Source organism: Odontesthes bonariensis, chromosome 10 (assembly GCF_027942865.1).
Source record: "Odontesthes bonariensis isolate fOdoBon6 chromosome 10, fOdoBon6.hap1, whole genome shotgun sequence".
Taxonomy (NCBI): domain Eukaryota; kingdom Metazoa; phylum Chordata; class Actinopteri; order Atheriniformes; family Atherinopsidae; genus Odontesthes; species Odontesthes bonariensis.
Genome location: NC_134515.1, coordinates 15967109 through 15990513, shown reverse-complemented (window position 1 = coordinate 15990513; position 23405 = coordinate 15967109). Strand labels below are relative to the sequence as shown.

Below are 23405 nucleotides of genomic sequence, written 5' to 3'. Positions count from 1 at the left end.
CGAGCTGTTTCAGGTTGTTTTTGAGGAAAGAGAACCGCCGAAACGAGCACACTGACTTTGAAGTGTGAGAACCAGCTTTATAATTGCCACAGTTTCCGAGTAAGTTGGGCTTGAATGTGCACTATTGCTTTTTTGACATTCATCAAAGGTTCCAGCTCATATTTGCAAGGTATTCCAGTCTGTCAGTCTTAGTCAGCTAAGATAAAAAGAGGAAATTATTTTCCTCTTTTTATCTGTGTGTTAGATGGCTGTGCCCTGTGGATTCTCATCCAATGTATTGCTGAAATTAGTTTTCAGAGCTTCACACTAAAGAGAGTGAGTAATTACTCCTGTGGGTCATTTTCACTGACATAAACCCCATTCCTATATAGTCCCACTGTTGACACACAGGACATTTTATTTCTTAACATAATTTATTTCAGACAACTAATACCCCTCTTCATGTCACCAACTTGTCAAACTTTAATTCATGCCAGAAAACAAATAATCCACATAACAAATAAATGTTAAACACTACAAATAAAAGAGAGAACACACTCAATCCTCACATAAGAGCAACAGAAATGTACATAATTAAATACATAAATACATCATACTGTACATTTACCAGTGTTATAGAACAATTACATCAGTCCTACAGCTTTCATTTACGACTGTACATTATCTTTACAGATTTCTATTATTTCTAATTTCATTACGCAGAACAGGCTCTGTTAAATTTCAAAATATAAACTTCTATCTTTACGTATTCTACTGTTAAACTCTTGTGAACAAACACTGCAAATGCAAAAAAATGGCTTTGGAGTTTCACATCTACTGTAGAACAACAGTACAGGCAAACTGCACAATTATTTGTTGACTTGTTGTCCACTAATGTGTCTCTGTACATCAGTGCAGCTCTTGGCTTTTTGTCACAGCAGTTAATTCTATATTAGTAAGAGACAATCTACAATAAACGTCTGTTCTTCACAATAAGGTCTGTGTTTCATTATGTATTCTAAAGTGCAGGAGTGACACAGATGATAAAGGTTTCGATACAGACCATAAATAAAAGTTTAGATACAGGCCATAATCATTCAGTAACTATGTTCTGTCTAAAGGCTTTCTGAGCCTTCAGCAAAAAGAGGATTGGTAGGAAAGCTTTGAAGGAGACAACAAAGCACAATAGCACAGGGAGAACATGATGAAAGATGAATCCCACCACTGTCTCTGTTTCCATCCGCATGGAAGAACAAGTAATGGACGGACCGATCTGATTTTATTGATGTTTTTATATTATCGTTGCATCAGATCTACTCTTAGATGCAGCTTTGAGTGAAACTAACCATCACTGAGAAATAAGAAATCATGCAAATCTTTTCTTTTTTGTTTTAAACCATATTTCTTGTGTTTATATTAAATTAGATGCAAGGGATGTGCCAAGACTGTGAAAATGAACATTAGCTCCTGATCACAGAATGAAACATTTCATTAGTTCAGTTCTTTCATCAATCCAAGGTTTTACCTCACTTCACCGTTGAGAGATTTTTCTTCTTTTTCATAACGCAGGAGCAAAATTTTGCAAAAACAATCCATGCCATGAGGGAAAAGAATTTACATCAAAGAAGAAAAAGGGATTATATAATCTCTTCTTTCTCCTGCTTTCACTGTGTTGAACAGCAGCTTTGTTGCTCGGTCAGTTGTTGTTCATAATCCACCAAGAGGCTGCGAAAGGAAGCAATATGTCAATGCTCTGTGTTCTCTGTTTGAATCTAACAATGAAGCAGTGACGGACAGAGGAAACTTACACTTCATGGTCAAATTTAGTAATAGTGATGCAGACATTATACAGTATCTCACACATGAAACCATCTAGAATTAAGAACCTCATCAGAGTCCATGCTGTACACATTTACAGGTTGCATTAACAAGGAACACATATCTAAAAATACCTCAAAGAAAAATAAAATTTGAATAATAATCTAAAAATCTATGAATTCACAATGAGATCTATTGTTTTTTTTTATCATAACTTCACATATAAAAACTCAAAGATTATTTATTAAATAAGTGGCTTTCAATAAACAGAAATGAGTGTTTTGATGACTGGTTTCTACCTGGTAGAAGCATGGTGGAGACCATTTCTGCCTCTTCTAGTGAGTCAATAATGCTGCGCTGGAAGGTCTTGCTGATGGATGACTGCAGGTAGCTGAGAGCACACAGTAATGAAAATAATGAGACTCTCAGTGCACTTCAAAGAGAGTTTTTGAGCAGCTCTGAGTGTTGGGCCAATTTTGGCTCAGCATGGAATTTTTCCTGGCATGTTTTCTAGTCTAAGATGTCAATAATATGCCAAGCATACCTCATCCAGGAGAGACGATCCTGCCAAAATTCATACATGATGAAGCATGATCTGTCTGGCAAGTTCTGGACTGAAATGCTAGAAACAATAAAAACAGACAAGAGAGGAAAAAAAGAGGACAGTGTTAGTGATCTTATGATCTCTTAAATTAAAGCAATATGAAGAAGCTGCATCCAGTCAAACAGAGATGCTGAGGCAAACAACAGCAGAGAGGCGGAGAAGGGGACGTACTGCAGGTTGTTAAGCTGGCTGGTAGTGGCGTCTGTGTAGATTTTGAGAGCTTGTTGAAACTGCTCCACATCTTTCTCCTTCACAGACATTTGTCTCTGGACCAGAAGTATGTTCTAAAGAGAATAACAAAGTACGCTCAGTATTAATTTATATATGATGAAAAAAATGACGAAAAAAAAAATGTTAAAGGTAAATGTAACCTTTTTTTTTTTTTAATTTTTACTAAAAAATGTCATGTTCAAAAAGATTCATGTCCTTTCTTACTGGGCACTATGAATATTGTTATTTGTTGGTTGTATTTTGGCCAGTTGAATGAAGGTCCAATACTGTGCAATGCCAAGATCTTCTGTTTTCCTCCAGTTTACCCATGATGTTGTTGACATTGGAAAGGTGTTTGGAAAAAAAACCTGAAGCATGACACTCCCATTCCCATGCTTGACCGTTGACACATGATAGTTTTGAGGCTGAACATTTTCTTTCATCAAACAAAAGTAACATCCCTGTAACTCTGTGTTCAACCTACAACAAATATGATTAGAAAACTTTCTTCTTGGTCCAGGTGAGATTTTTCAAAGCCTTTTCCCCATCTTGTGAGCAGTCATAATGCACAAACAGATGTCCTCACTAAACTAAACTTTACCATGACTCGCAGTTGGCAAAGTCCTCCATCAGCCGTTCTTAATTTCTAGTTGATTAAAATGCTCTACAACATGGTAAAAATTTCCCAGACAAAGTTCAAATTTACCTGTATTCTGAATAGATGTATGCATTTTACATACTATTTTAAGCACATGGTAGACTTACCGATTTATATGTGCCTGCCAATGTGTCTTCTTTGAGAGGCTCAAGATGGGGACTCTGAAATTGGGGGCATATGTTTTTCAGTATGTTGTCACAAAACATTCACCATGTTCATATGAATATTTCTAACACTCCAACAAGTTCAACTAAATTCTTGACTCCATGGCAGAGTTCAGCAGGTCTAGCTAAATGCCTTTGATATCTATCCTTGGAAATCACATCTATATTTTTAAATTGACATTTCCATTCACCATGACTGCAGGACCCCAGAATGATCTATGCTCTTCTACAAACCAGTTTTTTTTTTTTTTCTAAATTTCATAAACTACGGCTCACCAACACCTCTCCTCGGTGTCCAGTCTGAGGAAAGCACTTGGTGTATTCACAGGCTGATGACTTATTCATGATATTCGGTGTGTGTAGGATTATTGAGCTTTGCACTTTGTTGCAAATCTTGGACATTTTTGTACTGAAGGCCAAACACTGTATCTGCAAATGCACAGCCGGGCTTATGAGGTCTCTCTAACATGTTTATCTGTAGTAAAACCGTCTGCAGTGAAATCTTTTCCTCACAAATAGCAGTACTCCCTGAGCGGAGAAAGGTTGTGGTTAAAAGTGATAGACTTTCTGGAAAATTTAACTCATTGCTGGACGAAATCAGTAACGTTGCAACTTAAAGGACTTAACTTCACACATGAAATTACTTTTTTATGATAACCACTCCAAGCCACGATTTATAATGTTTGTATTAATCACACAATGGAACAGCTTATCATTTTTTTCATCAAAAAAGGCTGACGGCACTGTTACTAAACATGGAGCTCTGGCCACGAGACAAGCTTAGTTCAGCATAAAGGCTGGAGGAAGATTGATAATACAAGATATTGTACAAACCTCACACTCCAGTTTATCAATGAGTTGCTCCAGCTGGTTGATCTGGGAGCCCCAGTGGTTGTCTGGTTCCACACTGACCCCTAAAACAGCATAGCACAGACCATCTGAGCCCTGGCAATTCAATGTCACATCAACAGAACCCAAATACCTGTATATTTAAATTGGCCTTTAAATTTTCTATAGTTTGTCCATTTTTTCTCCCTTGTCAGATTTGCCTCCACTATTTTAATCCTGAATCGTACCTGTGGTGAGCATGCCAGAGTAGGGGTCTGTAGGGGAGAGACACATGTTCTTCTGGATGCGTCTGCCAGGTCGTTTGGTCACCCTCTGGATAGGCAGGTCCTCGGGCTTCTTCAGTACCTTCCTCCCTGTGCAGCCGGGGTCATGGACAGCCTCCATTGCACAATCCAGTGATGACTGCAGGGACTGCAGCTGGGTGGAAGTTTCCCTCAGCAGGAAGCGGGTCACAAACTGACCCAGAACTGATGAACCCTGATACTCCTGGACCAAAGCAGGAAGGGTAAAAAGAAAGGGAACAAAAGGAAAAGAGTAAGCCAAGATGCCAGGAGTCTTTCTGCATGGAGTTTGCATGTTCTCCCCGTGCATGCGGGTCTCAAGGTATTCCTCGGAATGAGTGTGCAAGGTTGTTTTTCTCTGTGTAGCCCTGTGATGGGCTGGCGACCTGTCCAGGGTGTACCCATGGATGTACCTCTTACCCAATGGCAGCTGGGATAGGCTCCAGCCTCCCCGAGACCATGAATTGGATCAAGCATGTACAGAAAAATGAATGGATCAATGAATGATGCCGGCAAAAAAAAAATTTGATCACATAGTTGATCATCATTCTTTCCCTTTACCTTATTTTGGTCAAAGAAAGGTTTACTGTGTTCATGTGGTTGATGAAGGAGTATTGCTCCAATGAACATGTGAAGTCATTTTTTTGTTCATTTTGTTTGGTTTGCATTGGTAAATGTGAAAAAATGTTCAAAGATAATCCAGCTAAAACCCTTTGTTTTAGGACTGTGTTATTTTATTTTCACACAGCTGGTTGGAATCGTTGCTTTCACTTCGTTTTGGTTCTTGTCTCATTTTGATTTAGAATTTCTGGCTTGTTTTGTCATTCAGCTCTGCTTTACCCACAGATGTCATCAGTTGCCTCGCTACCTTCTCTAAGTTACCACCTGTTCCCTGTTATCATTACTCACCTGCACTCACTCATCCAATCATCCCTCATAGTATATATGTTCCTTGGTTCACTGATGTCACTTCCTTGTGATTTCCATGTCAGATTTGGTTTGTAACTGTGTCATGTTTTCAGAAGTCAGTCATTTCTCTTAGTTAGTTCTTTAATTTTCTGCCTATGGTTACTATTCTGCCATGGCAGCGCCCCCCGTTTAGTTAAAATTAAACAACCTTTAATCCTACAATGAATGCATGAAGATTATTTGTATAGTCAGAATACATTATGCCAGATGCAGTGCATTAAAAAAATCAAACAAAAAAATTAAGTATTGACACAATTTTTCAGACTTATTAAATATAATTATGAACAAAAAACTAAAAGTTGATGTACTCACATGACTGAAATCAACTAATAAATAATGGTTCTAATGCAAAGGAGCTGAAGAACTCTTTGTAAATGCAGTCCTTCAGCTAGTTTATTGGTGACGAAATCATTTCTTTTGAAATGAAGCCAAAAATGGACACTAGCCACAGTAAAATAATTGTGCTGTGAGATTTGATTTGATCCTAAAAGAACAGGTTGAAACAAAGATATTACAAAATAAGAGGATTAACAGTAAATAACAAATGATATAAAATAAATATGTGTCTCAGTAGGAGACAACTAAGTTTGAGGCAAAGGTATTGAGTCTCTCTGCGGGACAACTGTCAGCACAAAAAAGAAAAGATGTTTTTAAACCCGGAGGTTGACTGTGAGTCCTGAACTAAATCCCAGTTAAAAACTGTGGATAGAGCTAATAAATTATGCTGGTTAAACTGATTAGAACTGCAAAAAGAACAAGATCAGATATTTTCTTGGATCTACTTGATGAAATTGAACAAACTTGAATATGTTGTGCATTTCCAACAGCTGAAACTAACCAAGAGCACAGAGAATATGTTGCAGTGGATTAGATATGCTTTATGGGCTTGTCCCTGTGTACAATTCCAAAAGTTGGGGCAACGTTGCAATGATTTTCAAATCTCATAAACCAATATGTTATCCACAATGGAATGTAGAAAATATCAAGTTTTGAAAATAAGATGTTTAAGGAAGTTTTATTAAAAACATGAATTAATCTTGAATCGAATGGCAGCAATATGTCTCAAAAAAGTTAGGACAGGGCCATGTTCACCACTGTGTAGCATCTCTTCATCTTTTAACAGCAGTCTGTGAACATCCAAGTACTGAGGAGAGCAGCTGCTGAAGCTTTGGCAGAGGAATGTTGCCCCATTCTTTTCTGATTATAGGCTTTTAGCGTAACAGTCCTGGGCCTTCTTTGTTGTATTTCATGTTTCATGACGCACTGAATGTTTTCAATTGGTGAAAAAAAAAAAAAACACAAAAAGAATGGTCCAGCTCCTCTTTTGTGCGGAGAACATGGCATTAAATATTGATTCGTTTGACCACAAACACTTTTACACTTTGTCTCAGTCGATGTTAAACGAGCTTTGGCCCAGAGAAGGTGGCAGCATTTCTGGATCATGTTCACGTATCGCTTCGTCTTTGCATGATCGACCTTTAACTTGCTTCTATGGATGGTACGGTGAACTCTGGTCAGCGATTTCCGGATGTATTCCTGAGAAAATGTAGTTATTTATAGCCTCTGCCCATTTTTACTTCGGAGAGACTCTGCCTTTCGATGGTGCTTTTTTTTCATACCTAATCATATCACTGACCTTCTGCCAACTAACCTAATTAGTTCTAACCTCCTCCTCCAGCTGAATCTTATCAGGACCACTTACTTTTCTAGACTTTTGTTTTCCCTGTTCCTACTTTCTTGGGACGTGTTGCTGCCATCATATTTAAGATAACTGAATATTTTTCATGAAATGCTTCATTTTCAACATTTGAGATGTTGTCTATTGTGAAAAAGATTTGTTAAAACAATTTGTGAATCATCATAAACTGTTGCGTTTATTTAATGCATATTGCATTAAATCGATGAATGTGAATTACACAGAGTAATAATAATTCATCCCATAAAGAGTTAATGATGAGTGTGGTGAGGGCTGTTGCCAGTTCCAGAGACCTTTCTGAGCGCTATAAGCTTCAGTGCAGCGGCAGTCCCAGAGTTTGTGGATAATGAAGCTCATCCCACTCACAGCACCCTGTGGTGCGACTACATCGAGTTTTAAAGAGATTACGGGTAAACGTTAGAAAAATGACCACAAAGCTTGTTGAAGTCTGTGTTTCTGTATGTTCTGTTCTGCAGCAGTGAAGCCACGCTATGTGAGTAATGAACCTTTGTTCTTCTGTCAATTTCTCCACCATTTTGTTTCATGATAGATGAGCTTCATACGCCAAAGTGGATACATTTATTCTATCTCAGAGTAAAACAGCAAAGCAGAAAATGCATTTTAGTCTGTTCAATTAAATCATTTTACCATTTGTGTTACCAAGCATTTGAAAGCTTTATGGACAAGAATTCAAGTGAGTTTAATCAATTGCCTAAAGCGACTTGGTGTTGACCAAGCACCTCTATAGGATCAACTGTACGGTTGGTTGAGCAATCTATTTATCAACACTAATCTCAGGAAGGCTGAGAAAAGCCTCTCTTCTTCTGGGTGAAAACAAACCAAAAAAAAGCCTTTGGACCGATTAACAGCAAACGTGAAAATTGCACGAGGCTGTAGAAAGGCGTGTGTGATACATAGAAGCTGGGAAGTAAAAGAGAAAGAGCCAGGCAGAAAGGGAAAGTCAGAAGATGAAAGAAGAGCGAGAGAAAGGAAATTAAACAGAAAGAAAAGCACCTCAGTGAATAACAGACCCGTCTGTGGTGCTATTTTATGGAGGACATCTGATATCGGATCCGTTGGACAGCTCGGTGGTTTGTCAACCTTCATTGCTGTCATCTGCACTTCATTGTTCCCCTGTGTTCCTTCTTTTTTTTTTTTTTTTTTATAAATTTGGTGAAAATAAGTTACTGCATACCACTGAACACAACCTCATTGTAACATCCAATCATCTGTCTATTCAGGCCACACCTGACACTTCCCTTGCCAAAAATAAAACATACTCAGCAGCTGGCTTAACACAGAGGGCTGAAGAAGATCAATGAAGACTGGGTTTAACTATTGATTAAGTCTTGGTGGAAGTTCTGATGCTGATCTCTTCAGCGTATTGCAGTAACAACATTATTACAGCCCTTCTTGTCAGGGTCAGACACTTAAATCCCCTATATCTCATACGGCTCTGCTCAACTGGGCCTCAGCAGGATTTAATGAGAACTAAATAGGACGTTACACAATCCAAAGCTGGCAATTTTGAGACACTGTGCCTCATTATTTGAAAACACAAATAAAAGGAAGTTTCTCTTTTGAACTGTACAGCATCTTCAAGTTTTTAGTTAGAATGGACCACATGAGTCATAAAGCCAAAGATGTTTAACATCAGAGCAAAAATACTCTACATAATGTCATGTGACCAACACAATGCAATCTATGCTCACATCAGCTCATCAGACATCTTGTTCATATGTAAGAATGATTTGCATTTGTAGATTGTATACATGTGTAGCCAACAAATGCACATGAGCTTGAAACCTCACAAGACATCTAGTGCTGCAGGGCTGCTTGGTACTGCATCAGCGTGGGTTGTGTTGTGGGTTTTCTGTCTCTTTGTGTTAGCCCACCAGACTGAGTGTATCCAGCCTGTTGTCCAATGTCAGCTAGTATATGCTGAAGCTAACAGCTACAAGTAAACACTCTTTAGTTTAGATTTATTTAGTATTGTACTGTAGATTGTGGAATATTCAAAGTGCCTTTACATTTTACAGTGAGGAACATTATACTGAAACTGCTCCACAATTTGTAGACCGTTTTTTGCAGACCGCTGAACCTCTGAACTTCTTTTGAGCTTCATAAATCTTTATTTCTGAGAGACTCTAACTCTCCATGGTGCTCTTTTTGCACCCAATCACACTGCTCACCTGCTGCCAATTTACCTAATTATACACATGTTCTTCTGGCAGTTTCTTTTTTTTTTTAACATTTAGGTTTGCAGCATTTTGCTGCCTGATCCCAACATCTTTGAGACACGTTGCTGCCATTAAAATCACTGATTTTAAAAACTACATGAAACAGTTATTGCGGTTACAGTTATGTCTTGCTTGTCTCAAATGTAAGGATTTGCCTTCTTTGTGTTGTATCTGATCCTTTCTGGGTATTCATCTCACTGATTTGGTAAAGTCAGTCTGTTGGTCCAGACAGAAGTATCTCAGGATAATCAACAACTTTTCTATATACATGTTGTTAGTGCCCAGAGGGAAAATCTTCCTGTTTCCCCTAAATGTTTTTCCAGTGCCACCAGTAGGTCAAAGTTAAATATATACCATGTCGTGGTCTGTGGGTTATTGTTATATTTTTGGTATCAAGTTATTCTGATGTTCTAATTTCCATGTTTTGTATCCCACGAGTTCTATTAAGTTTAATTTGAATTCCTTTTTTTTGCGTTTGCTTTCATATTGTGGCTGTACTCCAGAGTTTTGCTTTTCAGTCAGTTTTGCTCTCTGCTCTCCTCACACACCTGGTCACGGTTTCATTTTATCACACCTGCTTTGATTTAATCATGACCTCTCTCCGTATCTATTCACCCATTTTCCTTTGTTCCTTTTCAAATCTTTGTGATTGTCTTGCTTGTTTTAATACGCCAGCTCTAACTTTTTAATGGATTAATGGAAGTATTAACTGCTAAAACTTCAGTTTTATCTCCCCATGTTGCAATATAATCAGACCAAATTTTTTCAAATAATTTCCTTTTTGAGAAAATACAGGGAAAACTTGTATAATCATGATCGATCTCAGACGTATTTTCTGATTATTGCAGAGTTTCAGTTGTCTTGTTCAGTAATTAATTCTAAGCACATATAGCAGAACAGATATGCTGAGGATATGAAATCTAAAACACACTTGTCATGAATGAAAATGAATACAGTGAGACTTGAAACTCCAACACTTGTCTTTTGTGCATTTCTTTTAGGAAAAGACCTTACTCTGAGTATTTTCAACAAGAATCTGACTTGAAATGAGAAACTGTTAAATAAATTGAAAGGAAATTTATAGTAGTTTCAGACAGTACAGAAACTAAACAAGATACCAGCTGGAGCCAGTAAGTCAAGTGAGGCAGGAAAGTAAGTTACAGATTAGTATTCTGAGGGGACTGAAGGTGAACAGTCACCCTGACCTTCCACAGGATGCAGAATACCCCCTACCCCTTCTACAGCTCTGTTTAGGCCACATAATTTGCTTAAATTCTTCTTTACTTGCTGCCCGGCTGATTCACAACAAACCACTGCCAAGTGTTCCATGGCAAATGTCTTGTTAGAGAAGCCATTTTAAAAAGCACAGCTCATCTTGTAAAATGTCTTTGAGCTCATGTTTCAAAGTGTGCTGTCAGTGAGGAGAGGCAGTGTAGATGGCAGGTCAGGTCAGTCATACTGTGCAGCTTTCTTTTCTCCTGGAGCGCTACAAGAGCAGGTTGATCTCTGACAGGGTTTCAAACTGACAAGCAAGTTGCTAATAAAAAAAACGTTTCAATGTATGGAAGTTGCTTCTGAGTTTTTTGACGGCTATTGGGCTACATTTGTCATTAGTTGTCGCAAAATTCAGCATAGTGCAGGAGTCAAAGCCGTTATCACTTACTTCTTTAGTTTTATCCATGGCCCTCAAAATGGCCACATTCAGCTTTTCCAGAGCAGACAGGACATTGACGTATTCTCCCAGATGTGGAGTGAAGTACTCTAGAGAAAAAGAGAAAAAGAAAAAAAGAATTTAGTATATTTTAACATGCTTTCTGTCAAATCAGCACACTGATCTGTGATGCTTTTTCCACAAGAACGAAATGAATCCGTGCTGGCAGTAACGTAGTTTGGATGATGCCTTAGTTTAATCTGAAGCACTGAGTAACTGAGACCGAATTATTTTAGTATTTGTGTTACGTTCATCATTAGGTGGCAGCTTGAAAACATGAAACCTTTTAGCTTTAGTGACACATTTGTGACATATGTTCTACATGTACAGTTTTTGGTCATTTTATTGGCAAAGTCAATCAAATACAGTAGGAGACATCATTACCTGAGAGCTTGTCTATGTCCAGGTTGCTGTGAGGGGACCAGAAGAAGAAAAAAAGAGATACGTTAATCAAACGAATGCCACTGAGAAGCCTGAAATACCTCTCGCAAGCAATCAAAAGATCCCGCTGACTTTAGTGATCCCCCTGGTTCCTCTACTGCTGAATTTTTCAAATGTTATGGTGCAAAAGACTTTAATCCAGATGTGAAGGGAAAGATGTGTGAATGACTGCATGAGGGACACGTTCTATGAGAAGTTTTTGAACTTGGCCTGTAAATTTGATCCTTCCTACCAGCATGATCAGTGTTTGGGGTTGCTGTAAAGGGTGTAATACACGGTTAGATTAATTAAAAATCACGCACCACAGTGGCTGACAGTTGCTGTGTAACAAAACTTTTCCTCACTCCTTAGCTAACAGACATGATTTCCAAATGTCAGTGATGTTTGGAGCCTGTATTTTTGATAATGTTGTGGTGTATTGGGGATGGTCACCTTCAGACAGCCTATGTGTAGATGATACAGGACTGCTGACACAGACTTGGTCAAACACAGAAACTTTTATTGTCAACCAGGTCCGTATCAGAATTACAGAATGGAGAGATCTGTCAAGCCTGGATCCCTTAGAATCTCGGCCTCACTGTGGGTGTGCTTTTCATTAAGTAGAATCTGCCTGTTTTCGGGGACCTTGAAGATGTTGCATGTTTCTCATCAGCAGGCACAAAGCCCGGATATGGTGTGTGTGTATCTATTGAGCCTCTTCTGGACACACTAACTGGGGAGAGTGTTATTCTCAAAATGTCCAAATTTAGCCCGAAACTCCCCTGCACGGCTGGTAGTTATCAGACTACATATCGTTTCCCAACACTCCTTTGCACAGTTGCTAAATATCAGACACTTCAACATCCTTCTAACGTATTTGTTTTTTTTTATAGTTCCTGTGAATAAATATTCTGCATGTGAACTCAGAAATTAGGCAAAAATTGAGAGGTGATACAATTCCTTGGCATTTAAATTCACTTTTGTTGTGTACCATAAATCAGTTTGATCATTTACTACATAGCTGGAGCATCTCATTGTTAATGTTTTGTTTTTTCTATTTCTATTTTATTCTTATTGGTAGTACAAAAACTAAACTGATCTTTGCACTGATAACTAAAAGGAACACCAAAGAGGTAATTTTTCACTGACTGCTTGGTACCTAAAAAACATTTTTCATCTTTAGCTTTAGCAATCAGCACAGGGAAGTGTTTCCTTGCTCATCAGTACTTGACAGACTGCTGCTAATGGCTTTCACAGATGAATTAATGCTCTCTATGGATAACCTTTGTTGGGGTGAGATGCATCTTGCTGCTGGGCAGCAGGAGGAACTGCAGATGGAGCAGAATTGGAAAATATATCAAATTTAGAGGAGCTTACTCTGTCTGCTGCTTGTCAATGGAGTAATACAGCTCTTGCATCTGCTCATCAGTGAGGATACCATCGGTGAAGTATGACTGGAACTCCTCCAAGGACAGCTTCCCATCATCTGAAAGGAGATGTGAACCCATGAAAGTTGCATGTTGCAAATCCTGAAATGTGTTCTCACTTTCATGAAAGTTGTTCATCATTCTGAATAATAGAACAATAATAAGGCATTTAATCCTGCTGGTGATTTTAAAGGTGCTGCTACAAAATAAGATACTTCTCATTAGCTGGGGCATGATCGTGAAGTCTCGGCTGAGCTAACAAGCAGACTCACTTCATACTGAGGTTTCACCAGCTTCGTTCTGTAAGTGCCAACATTTTCTGAGATCCACTTCTCAGAGCCCTGTCTGTTATTATTCTGTTAGTCTGCAAGAGAACATTGGACTTGTTACCAGCTCACAAGTTATGGATGGCTTTGGACATGATTATTTGAGGACTAAAATGAATCTTTACTGAATATTTGTTGACGTGGGGCTAAGTTAAATCCCAGCTGGAAGATGAAGCTTTTACAGAAGACATCATGATCATTTTTTGCTTAAATCTCCAAGTGAAATCTTGTTCTATATTATGTAGGAGTAAACACAATCTGCTGCACCTCTGACTCATCCCCCCGCCTTCTCCAACTTCGGGTTTGGATTCACACACGATTTGACACCCAAATACAGTTCATATGGCAATGTTGAACTGTATGTTCAATGTTTCTCAGATCAACGCTTCAATAGAACAGCAGAACTCCTGCCTATAGGGCATATTTTCCAAATTAAAGAAATTTATTGTCTCTACTTAATTGCAGAAAAAGCTTTGAAGGCAAAGCATGATAATTTAATATGATTAGGAGTAATTCTGACCTGATGAATAACAGAATTAGCTGTTCGGAAACATCAAAATGACTTTGCTTCTCTTGACTGTTGAAACTGTGGTGATAATGACTGTCGGCTTTCTGTGGCCAATTAGTGAGACAATTTAACTTTTTTTTAGTGGCCTCAAATGAACCAAAGCCTTTGAAAACCTCAATCAGCAAATAAACTTTTAGTAGGCGGTGACGGGGGAAGTTTCTGGAGGAGTTAATCAGAAATGATTTCAACTAGTCATGTCTGTTTTTAATCAAGCAAAAAATGACAAACTCGTGCTGCTTTCACTTCCAGAGATGAAATGAATTCCTTTAAGGTTTTAGACTGGGGAAAAAAAAAAAAAAAAGTGACAGTTGGAGACTTAACACATATGTCACTCCTGATATAGAGACTGTAGACTGCCACACAGTAGCCAAACTACATTTTGGGGGGGTGGGAGGAACTTCTCTACATTGAATTAGTGTTCCAATAATGTCTAACATGAATATGACTTGTCAGAATGTGTCAATATTCATATGTCATATGACCAAGGGGTTTAATTGGAAAAAAATAAATGCTGAACTTGCTGCAGTTAATCCCGAGGCTTTGTGACTACCCAATTACACCTCTGCAGGGAGGTGCTGTTCACAACAGAGGCAAGGCAGCTTGGTAAAATAAAAGAGAACTCTCCCTTTACTGAAGCCTGTATCTTTCCATAAATGGCTTTCCTGCAGGGAATCTTAAAACAGAAACCAAAGCAGCACTAAAAGTTGATGAAGCCCCTCAGTGCAATTTAGGAGAATATGTGAGGTAACAATGGACCATAATTTAGTCTCACTGGAAATATGGTGATGGTGAAGTTTTTTGTATAATTTAACTTTAATTCAGTAGCACTCTCACAGACACCCACTGACTGGGATGAAGGCGCAGTGAACCAACTGTTTGTGTGGGCTGCAGTTGTGTGCAAGTCCAAAAAAGTCGGGCTTTGCAGTAAAAGAAACTTTATCGGCCTTAGAAATATTCTGAATATTCTGTCATGCTTAATACTCTGAAAATGGAAATGGCTGAATCCCTCATTACCACACAAAGCAGAGGCATTATAGTCACGTGCTGCCTCAGAAACTGGCCTTCGTTTTCTTTTTTATATTTTCGAATGTCGAGAAATTACGTGCAAGTAGTAGATTGTATTAGTTTTGTAAATTATTGGTAACATACTAGGGTCCACCATGAAACTGCATTAATACTATAGTTATCTGAACAACATTTAGTGTGATCCCAAATTCAGTAACATCATCATTTTGAAACATTTAGTAGACCAAAGCATTGACTGAGAAAGCAATCTGCATATTAATCAGTGACTGATGAATGAATTCCCACTTGAGCTAATTAAAATAAGTAATCTTTGTTGCTTCAACAGCATGCTTGACAGATCTATGAAAGCTGAATGCTTGCATCTCATCAGGTGCTCTTAACATTGCTGCTCCATCTGGAGCTGCAGCCCTTCTGCACGTCACTGCATCCCGTGAGGATTCCTCTGTAACCTCAAACCCTCGCCGCTCCAGCAGTGAATACAATATTCATTAAAACCGCAGCAAAACAAAGTGTGACACTTGGAGATCACAGTTGTTCTCAAATGAAGAAAAGCCGCATTATCAAATGCTCTCAGATATCAACGAAACAAATCTTAATCATGCCGTATCATTTTTCATCCTCATGTTTAAGATTGCCGTTGTTTACTAAAAGCAGTGAGAACTAATCAACAAGAATATAAAGAATTCAAATTAATAAGGTACAGTTAAACATCTATCATCCACCCATCCATTTTCTATACCCGCTTTATCGTCTCGGGGTCATCGGCGGGCTGGAGCCAGCTGTCATAAGGTGACGGGCAGGGAATGACAGCCAGGTCATTATGGGGCTAACAGAAAGACTAGCATACACGCTCTCAAACACACACCTACAGTCTATTTTTGAAAAATAGCTAAAGTTGTCAATGTCATAAAGATAAAGCAATGAAAAAGAGTTTCTTGCCCCTGTTAAAAATTGCGCACATGTGATGTAGTTTTTGTTTTTAAAATGAGCCTGTTTGTTATGAAAGCGTCCTCCATGAGAGTAGTTCTATTTCAAAAACTGCTATCGTAGTCTCTTGATGATAAATCCGAGCTGCAGTGGCAATTTAGATCAAAATATCACTGAATACAGAATTGTACTCTTCATCTTAATAAATCCTGGTGTACATCTCTGAGCTCAGGCTGCAGTAGCGTAAAAGCAGAAGAGACTAATCGCAGTAAGAGCTTGTTGAGTGAAAGTGCTCAGGCCTTTATATATTTATGTGATCATATAGTAGCTTTTTTTGCTTTTAAAAATGTATTTTCTCATTACAATGACATTGTAGAGTGTAATGGCTTGGTAGCGCGTCCTTATTATGATACTGCAGACGTACTACAGCAGGCCACACAGTACTAGTTGTAAGCAGCTTTGGAGCTCTGGAGCTTTTCAGGATGCACAACTCAGTGAGTCTGAGAAGACCAGAAACAAGCTGAGCCCGGCTGCAGACTGAAGATAACAAACACAAAGATGCGGGGCAGTTTTCGTCTTTTTCCCCAATCTTCATTCCACCGAGGGTGCAAAACAATAGCTTGGTGTTGATGGATAGAGGGAGACACGTTGAAAGAAAGCAGCAGAATTGAGGCTTCGCAAACATGGCTATAAGTACATAAACACTTGAGTTATTGAAATGGAGTAAGTGTGTTTCTTTATATTGAACGTCGCCGCTCTATTGCTAGTCAGCTACTGTGTTTTTCTCAACTAATTCACACAGTAATCATCCGAGAAAAGACTCAACCAGAAGGTGAAATCCAACCACTCTTTCTCTCCATGTTCCACAGTTTTTTGTTTTTTTTTCACAATCAAAGAAAAAACATCTCTTATGGTGCTATTCATAATTCACAAACTGAAGAATCTTCTGCATTTCAGTATCTCTGAAAGAGGTGCCCCAGGCGACCGTCCTCTCATGGCAGCAAACGTATCATCAATCGTGCTCTTATGCAACACATTCACCGCCCTCTTGAGGAAAACTGATCATAATTCTACAAACATTCGTCACTTGACACTTTTGCATTTTACAGTCCATTAGATGGGTGTGCAGTGACTGAATAAGAAATTAGGAACAAGAACATTTTCCTGTGTGTCAGCATTGTTCATCATGCAGAACTGAAGGCTGTGTTTTCCTGGGAGGCATTTAGAGAGAGTTCTTTTGAAGTAAAGAGGTAGCACTGTAACACATAAATCAAGGGAAAGAGCGGCATGTTTGCAGGGGAAAACATTCAGCTCGGATTCATTTCAAGTCTCAGGTGAAATCTTTTTACCATTTAGAGTTAAAGATGCAGCTGAGACTGCTAATATTGTGTAACAAGATTAACGCTTTTTTTTGTGTGTGCTTATTTTGCTCTCTGTGCTGAATCTATTTGACTGCCTATCACTGAGAGAGCGCTGCATTGCTCCTGGCAGGGCACCAGAATGAGCATTGTCTGCAGGGTTAAATGTGGGAGTTCATCCTGTCAAATCCCATCACATTACAAAACCAAAAAGATGCCGCTGCAGCTGACCGTGGTTATTCGGATCTCCTCTTTCTCACAAGGATTGCAAAGAACGAGAAGCGAGTTCTACCGAGGTCAAATCCCATCTGAACCAAAACATGCACATCTGAACAAAAGTTGTTTTTGTGCAATTTTGTCAAGAGATTTGAATTGAGTTTTAACTTGCCATTCGACACAAAAAAACAGTATATTTGGCATACTCACCATTTTTATCTGCCCGGCGGAAAATCTGTAATAAAAACAAACAACCCCCATTTATTTTTTTAGGTTTGCACAAATGACAAAACATCTTGAGTGAACCTAAATTTATCTGAACAATTCAGGCGCAGCACAAACAGGCATACAAATTTTGTTCATCAGAAAAACGATGATGCATACCAAGTAGACAGACGATTCACCTGTAAGGCATATTTTGGCATATTTCTTTTTCTCTGTGCACAGAAGAGCTATTTAAGAGGAGCTGTAATTTCCTCGTCTCACTAATAAAAGTGACACAAGACATCTCGGCAAATGAAAGGCCGACATTTGTGTGCGCCCTAGAGGTGCTTCGAACTGATGGCTTTTATATTTTGTGTTTCCCAGGACACAAAGAATGATCACGCTGCTTTAGAATATTTCCCGTGCTGTGAATAACCTGGCCAACATAAAGTGACTCTCATTTATGTTCATTTAATTAATGAAGTGTGAAGATGGTAATAAAAATCATTCCGCATATCTCAAGGCACCAAAGCTGTGTGAAGATATCAGCTTGTGGCATCCATCACTCGATGAACCAGTAGAGACCAGTGGATGATTGATAAATTACATTGTCAGACTGGTGCAGGGAAGTCTGTGAAAGCTGTCACATTTCAAACACATTGGAGTGTGAAGGTCTCGATACGCTCTGCTTGCATCCACTTTGTAAACGGCATCCCTCCTCTAAACCTCACGTATAAAAGACCAACTGTACTGAACCCATGCGTAGAATACAAAGACTGCAGTGTATTTCATGGTCCGATCGTGTATATGTGTGTGTATCATCTGACCTATATAGGGAAATAAGTAAGAAAGTCGATGTACAATTTTTGAGCCTTTGTTGTCACACCACCGTTTTTTTTGCACTGTGGAACAACATAGCTATGTCACTTTATGCGTGCAAGATTCACGAGAATGCGGTTCTTAAATGTCCTTAGTCATTCAAATATAGCTTTATTTTGTCATAGATGTTTTGCAGCCAGCTAATACACCTGTAAAAACATTTCAGTGTCACTGGGAATAAAATCAGTTCTAACAATGTTTTAGAAAAGTCTGACTCAAACAGAAAACCTTTCATGGAAATGTTTGAGAAATAAATGAACTTTAAGTAGTTATTCATGCTTTTTTTTTTATCGCTGGTTTTGTCATCAAACCACAGGAAAGTTATAATATTAAAACTATTATTTGTGTCAGCAGAATCAAAGCGTCATGATGGATAAAAAGAATAAAAGATTTATAATGAATAGAATAATAAAGGGGCGACGCAACACATCGGTTCTGATGATCATCATGATGAATAGAAATCAAATATCATAATCATGTTAATACACCTATGACGACACGTAAGTAATTCTGTTTTGAACTAAATTACAATGAGGTGATCTTATCTTTATCAGTTAATATGGCTGTCTTTTCACTATCATCACTATCACTATCATTATTTTCCATAACTTTTTCTGACAACTGCAGAAAAACACATTTAATTTTTTTTAAATCCTTCTTATTTACATATGTTCTGCACATATAAATAATGAAATAATTATAATTATTGTTTTAGGAGCATAATCATGTAGTGAAAATCTGTTGTTGTGACAGACTTGGACTAAACCTTCCAGAGGAGCCGCTGCTGGTCGGAGCCATCTGTAAACTGACAAGCTGGCATAATGACATTTGGTGGCAGGTTGGCAGCGCTATCACTGTCAAATCTCCCTGAACAGCAGAGGCTCTGAAAAAGAATCCTGTCTTAGACAGCTCTCAGAAGCCAGCAGGGAGCTTGGGAGCAATAAGCACAGACTATAGTGAAACCCAAGGAGAATTTCCAGTCCTTTTTTCCCCTTTGAGCTGAAATGTGGGTGGGAGGTTGGTGGAGTTTATGCAGAACTTGACATTCAATCGAGCTGAGGTAAAGTTTTTAAGAATTTGCATCAGCTATATGGTTGATGCTTGGTTGCATTTTTAAAAATATATATATATTTGAGTCCCTGTCATCTATCTGTGAACCCTAAACGGCACAGGAGTCAAACAGAAGCATTTCAGTTGTCTCATCTCGGTATGAATGAACAATGCTCAGGGAAATTATAATTATTTTTAAGATTTCTCGGGAACGGAGAGGATTTGTAGAGTTGTCAGTTGGTTAAACCGAGCAATGGAGCAACCGTTTGTTTTTTTTGGGTTTTTTTTTTACAAAGATGGAGGAAAAAAACACAAAAGCTTTCTCCAGCATGCTAGCAGAAGGAGAAAAAGCACAAATCAATGTAATTTCCCCCTGAATGTACTACAAATACAAGTGTGACCATGATTTACTATTGGGAAGCTATTCAGTGCAGATCAATGACAATCCATTGTGAACTGAGGATGTAAACAGATCATGACTGTTAAGTCGGATAAGCTGCCTTCCAGTGAGCTCACGCTCAATTTATGCCTCTGTTACAGAAAAAAATGACCATCCATTAGCCACTGTAATAGGTTCAGTGAATAGATGCAATGTTGGAGGTTATGCAGTGTTGGGCTGGAGAGAGTAGAAGCTAAATGCATTTAAACTGGAAACCGCAGTTTGATTTCCCATTTGCTGGCCAATGTTCTGCCTTGGGGAAACTGAATTAAATTTACAGCCAGCTTTCAGGGAGTGTAAAGCTAGGAAATAATGCTGCAAATACCGTCTTCTTAATGGTGCATCGTAAAAAAAAAAAAAAACCTATGGCCCCAAACACTGAAATATAATACAACATGTTTGCATTGGTATTGTATGCCTTTTTAAGAGGGGATAACCTTAATTATATGGCAAAAAGAAGCAGAGCAGGCAGCTGTGTTGAAGAACATTTCTGTAATGGTGATATCCTTTAGTATTCAGACTGAATAATTCAGAATGCTTCTATATTTGTTGCTCTGTTGGGGCTGTATAAAAGGGAGGCTGCTCAATCACAAGAGAGAAAATCCCTGTATTTGGTTTTGTATAGGGACTCCGTGCATGTTTCCTTGTGTTCAACCGTTTTGATGTCCTGTGTTGTAATATGCAAAAATAACTACATTTTCATCCTTTACAGGTTCATTCATCTGCATGTCAGATGCACTGTACTGGACCATCTGTTTTGTTCTTGGCGCATTCATAGACATGCATTCACCTCTCTTGCGTAATAGTGCTGTTTCACGTCGAACACTTCAATGGGCCGGGTGTTTTAAGTCAATATCAACCATTCATAAAGAGAAAAGTGAAGGACAGTGTGTCACTCGTACTGTGCGGTTAAACGACACGAAACGAGCGTGTCTAAATGTTGATACGAACAGGCACAAGATGAACAAAAATATTCAGAAAGACGACTTTTTTTTAAATGAGAAAAACGCTGTATTTCGTGGCTATGACACCACAGTGTGTACTTACATCCTGGAACAAAGCGATGCCTTGATTCTGGTTGTGGTCAAGCTCCTGCTGCTTTCTCAAGTGTTCGTGCTTGGCAGACTGGAGACACATGGTGATCAGCTCCGTACAGGCCAGCATCTTGCAGCTATCGATGAGATTTTAATGTCTTCTTTGATTTGTATTTCTTTAGAAGACTGTCCCGTCCCCCTGTGCGCCACTGAAGAGGTTGTCCTTGTCAGGGAGGATGGTGGTGGTGCTGCTGCTGCTGCTGCTGCTGATGATGATGATGCTGGCCCCGTGTGATTCCGTCAGGATGAGTTGGACCCTGCCTGCTGCCCTCTGTCTGCTGTCCGCCGCCTGTACGTCAGAGGCTGCAGCTCCTCCTCCACACGACGCCGGCAGCAGCAGCAGCGATACAGCAGAGCCCAAGGATCGCACCATCTGCCGGTGAGAATAAATTCAGCCTGTCAAATGAAGCGTTAATTACAGGCTGCATGGGTGATGGGGAGTTAGTGCGGGAAAAAAAAGAAAAGGAGAGCAAGCGCAGATTGTCAGGCACCCAGCTCTTATTTTTACTTCACTTCAATCACTTGCAGTTCAATACACCAATTGATGTCCTAATTTAACATTCATAAAGGTGAGATTGAAAATATTGTGACAGGGCCACTATCAGAAAGTATTGAGTCATGTGTTCTATATATGGTCTAAATAGCCCCATTCCTAAAGGACAGATCTGAGTCAGTGTTACGTCTGTTCCAGTGTTAGTACATTACAGTTTTTCCAGTTGTTCAAAACTACCAACCCATTCCAAAAGTCCCGAATCCTGACCTGAAACTTCTGTTGCTGCGTCTTTCCAGTTCTAAATATTTATAGTAAATATGTTTGCCACATCAAAAATAGTTAAGCAATTTTCCAAATATATTCATCTTAATTTTATTTACCTTTTTTTTCAGTCATCTTTCAGTCATTCTTTTGAATAGGAACCTAGACTTGACACTTGTCTGGTTAATCTGTAAAGGCAGATTAACCACGAGTAAAATACTTTAACTTAAAATACAAACTTAAAGCGCTATAAAAAAAAAAAAGGAAACCAACAAATCCTCAAACATACATTTAAAAGGCAGCATAAACGAGATAAAAATCTGGGAGGTGACAAGAAGGAACTGGCCACTAAAAGACACAAAAGACAGGGGAGTGTAAATGCAAAGAATAATGACATCTGAAAGCAGCCAAACAAATGTATACAAGTGTGAAGCAACAAACAAGCAAATGCACTGATGTGCACCAAGTATATGAGTTACCCATTTATTTTTCATTCATATAAGAAAATACACACTTCCAAATCTTATGTGTCACCTTCAGTAGTGTGCTGCAAGTCTATTTTTATTTTTCCTTCAAAGGCAGAGACATGTCCTGACTCTCTCTGCCTTTGACTGGCTACAACAAGTTGCCTTCAGATGTGTGGCACTAATTTGGCATTGATGCTTGTTCAATAATGTGAACAAGCAGAAGATATGTGTTTATGTGAAAATGGGCTGGTGCTGTTGTGGTGTTCTGGTCACAGAACATTTAAACAAACAAAAAGTTCACAAGTATCGTAGTTCATGATATGTTCTTTCTTATCCGAAACTGTGTTGGATTTAAAATTTTCACCTAATATACTGAGCCAGTAAATGTCATTCTCCTGTTACTTTGCTTACGAGGACACGTATGCGCTTTGTCAACAAGGTTCTGGTCAGTGCAGCTCATTTTCTTGCAAAATTTGTCTGAAAGAAAATTTGAAGTTTAGCATGTTTTCAAAAATGATTCTCAAATGTGAACAAATACATCATAGATTCCGTAAAGAGTACAATCGTTCTGGTGTTTTTTTTTACAATGAAATTATGACATTCATTGAGGAAAAAAAAACAAAAAAAACATTGTATGGCTGAAATAACCTGCACATTAAAGGCTGACATCACATGAATGTATTACATTTCTTCTTCATGTTAAAGATAATCCCTTCTAAATGTATAAAAGTGATGTGTTCAGAACTTTTTTTTTGCCAATATGCCAATGAGAACTGATCATACAATAACATCATTATCATCTGAAGTGTGCTGATTTTAGGAAGGGGTAAAGTGTAGTAAAATAGAAACAGAAATGTCTGATTTAGACCTTTTCTTGTCGTTGTTTACATTGAATGTCTCACCATTATTTCGGCATCATTTTAGCTCAGACTGAAGTGAGGCTGGTGCCGAGTGTCTCGCGGCTTTAATGGAACCCTATCAGCATCTTTGCACCTCCCACACACACGCAAAACAACTCCCTTCGTGGCCTCCAAGTTTAGATCCACACGTCACTTCACGTCACAGGGTGGA

The 23405-nt window shown here is 38.6% G+C and overlaps 1 protein-coding gene across 1 annotated transcript; it reads right to left on the bottom strand.

The window, feature by feature from the left end:
* Nucleotides 1–438: 438 nt before the first annotated feature.
* LOC142390238 (N-terminal EF-hand calcium-binding protein 1-like) lies at nucleotides 439–21440 on the bottom strand. The gene is made up of 12 exons (XM_075475630.1): nucleotides 21067–21440; nucleotides 17658–17682; nucleotides 12977–13085; nucleotides 11564–11589; nucleotides 11132–11229; nucleotides 4510–4768; nucleotides 4268–4347; nucleotides 3377–3430; nucleotides 2573–2685; nucleotides 2342–2419; nucleotides 2097–2188; nucleotides 439–1704 (listed from the first exon to the last, which is right to left on the bottom strand). The coding sequence occupies exons 1-12, from the start codon at nucleotides 21181–21183 to the stop codon at nucleotides 1676–1678; spliced, it is 1080 nt and encodes a 359-aa protein (XP_075331745.1). The 5' UTR covers nucleotides 21184–21440; the 3' UTR covers nucleotides 439–1675.
* Between the last annotated feature and the right edge of the window lie 1965 nt (nucleotides 21441–23405).

Bases quoted from the DNA above. Each gene is read 5' to 3' on its own strand.
- LOC142390238 (XM_075475630.1), bottom strand. From the start codon at position 21,183: ATGCTGGCCTGTACGGAGCTGATCACCATGTGTCTCCAGTCTGCCAAG. The intron at 11,230-11,563 runs GTAATGATGTCT...CTTTTTCTCTAG, and splicing joins GGACATAGACAAGCTCTCAG to AGTACTTCACTCCACATCTG. The intron at 4,769-11,131 runs GTAAGTGATAAC...GCTTTGGTCCAG, and splicing joins CCATGGATAAAACTAAAGAA to GAGTATCAGGGTTCATCAGT.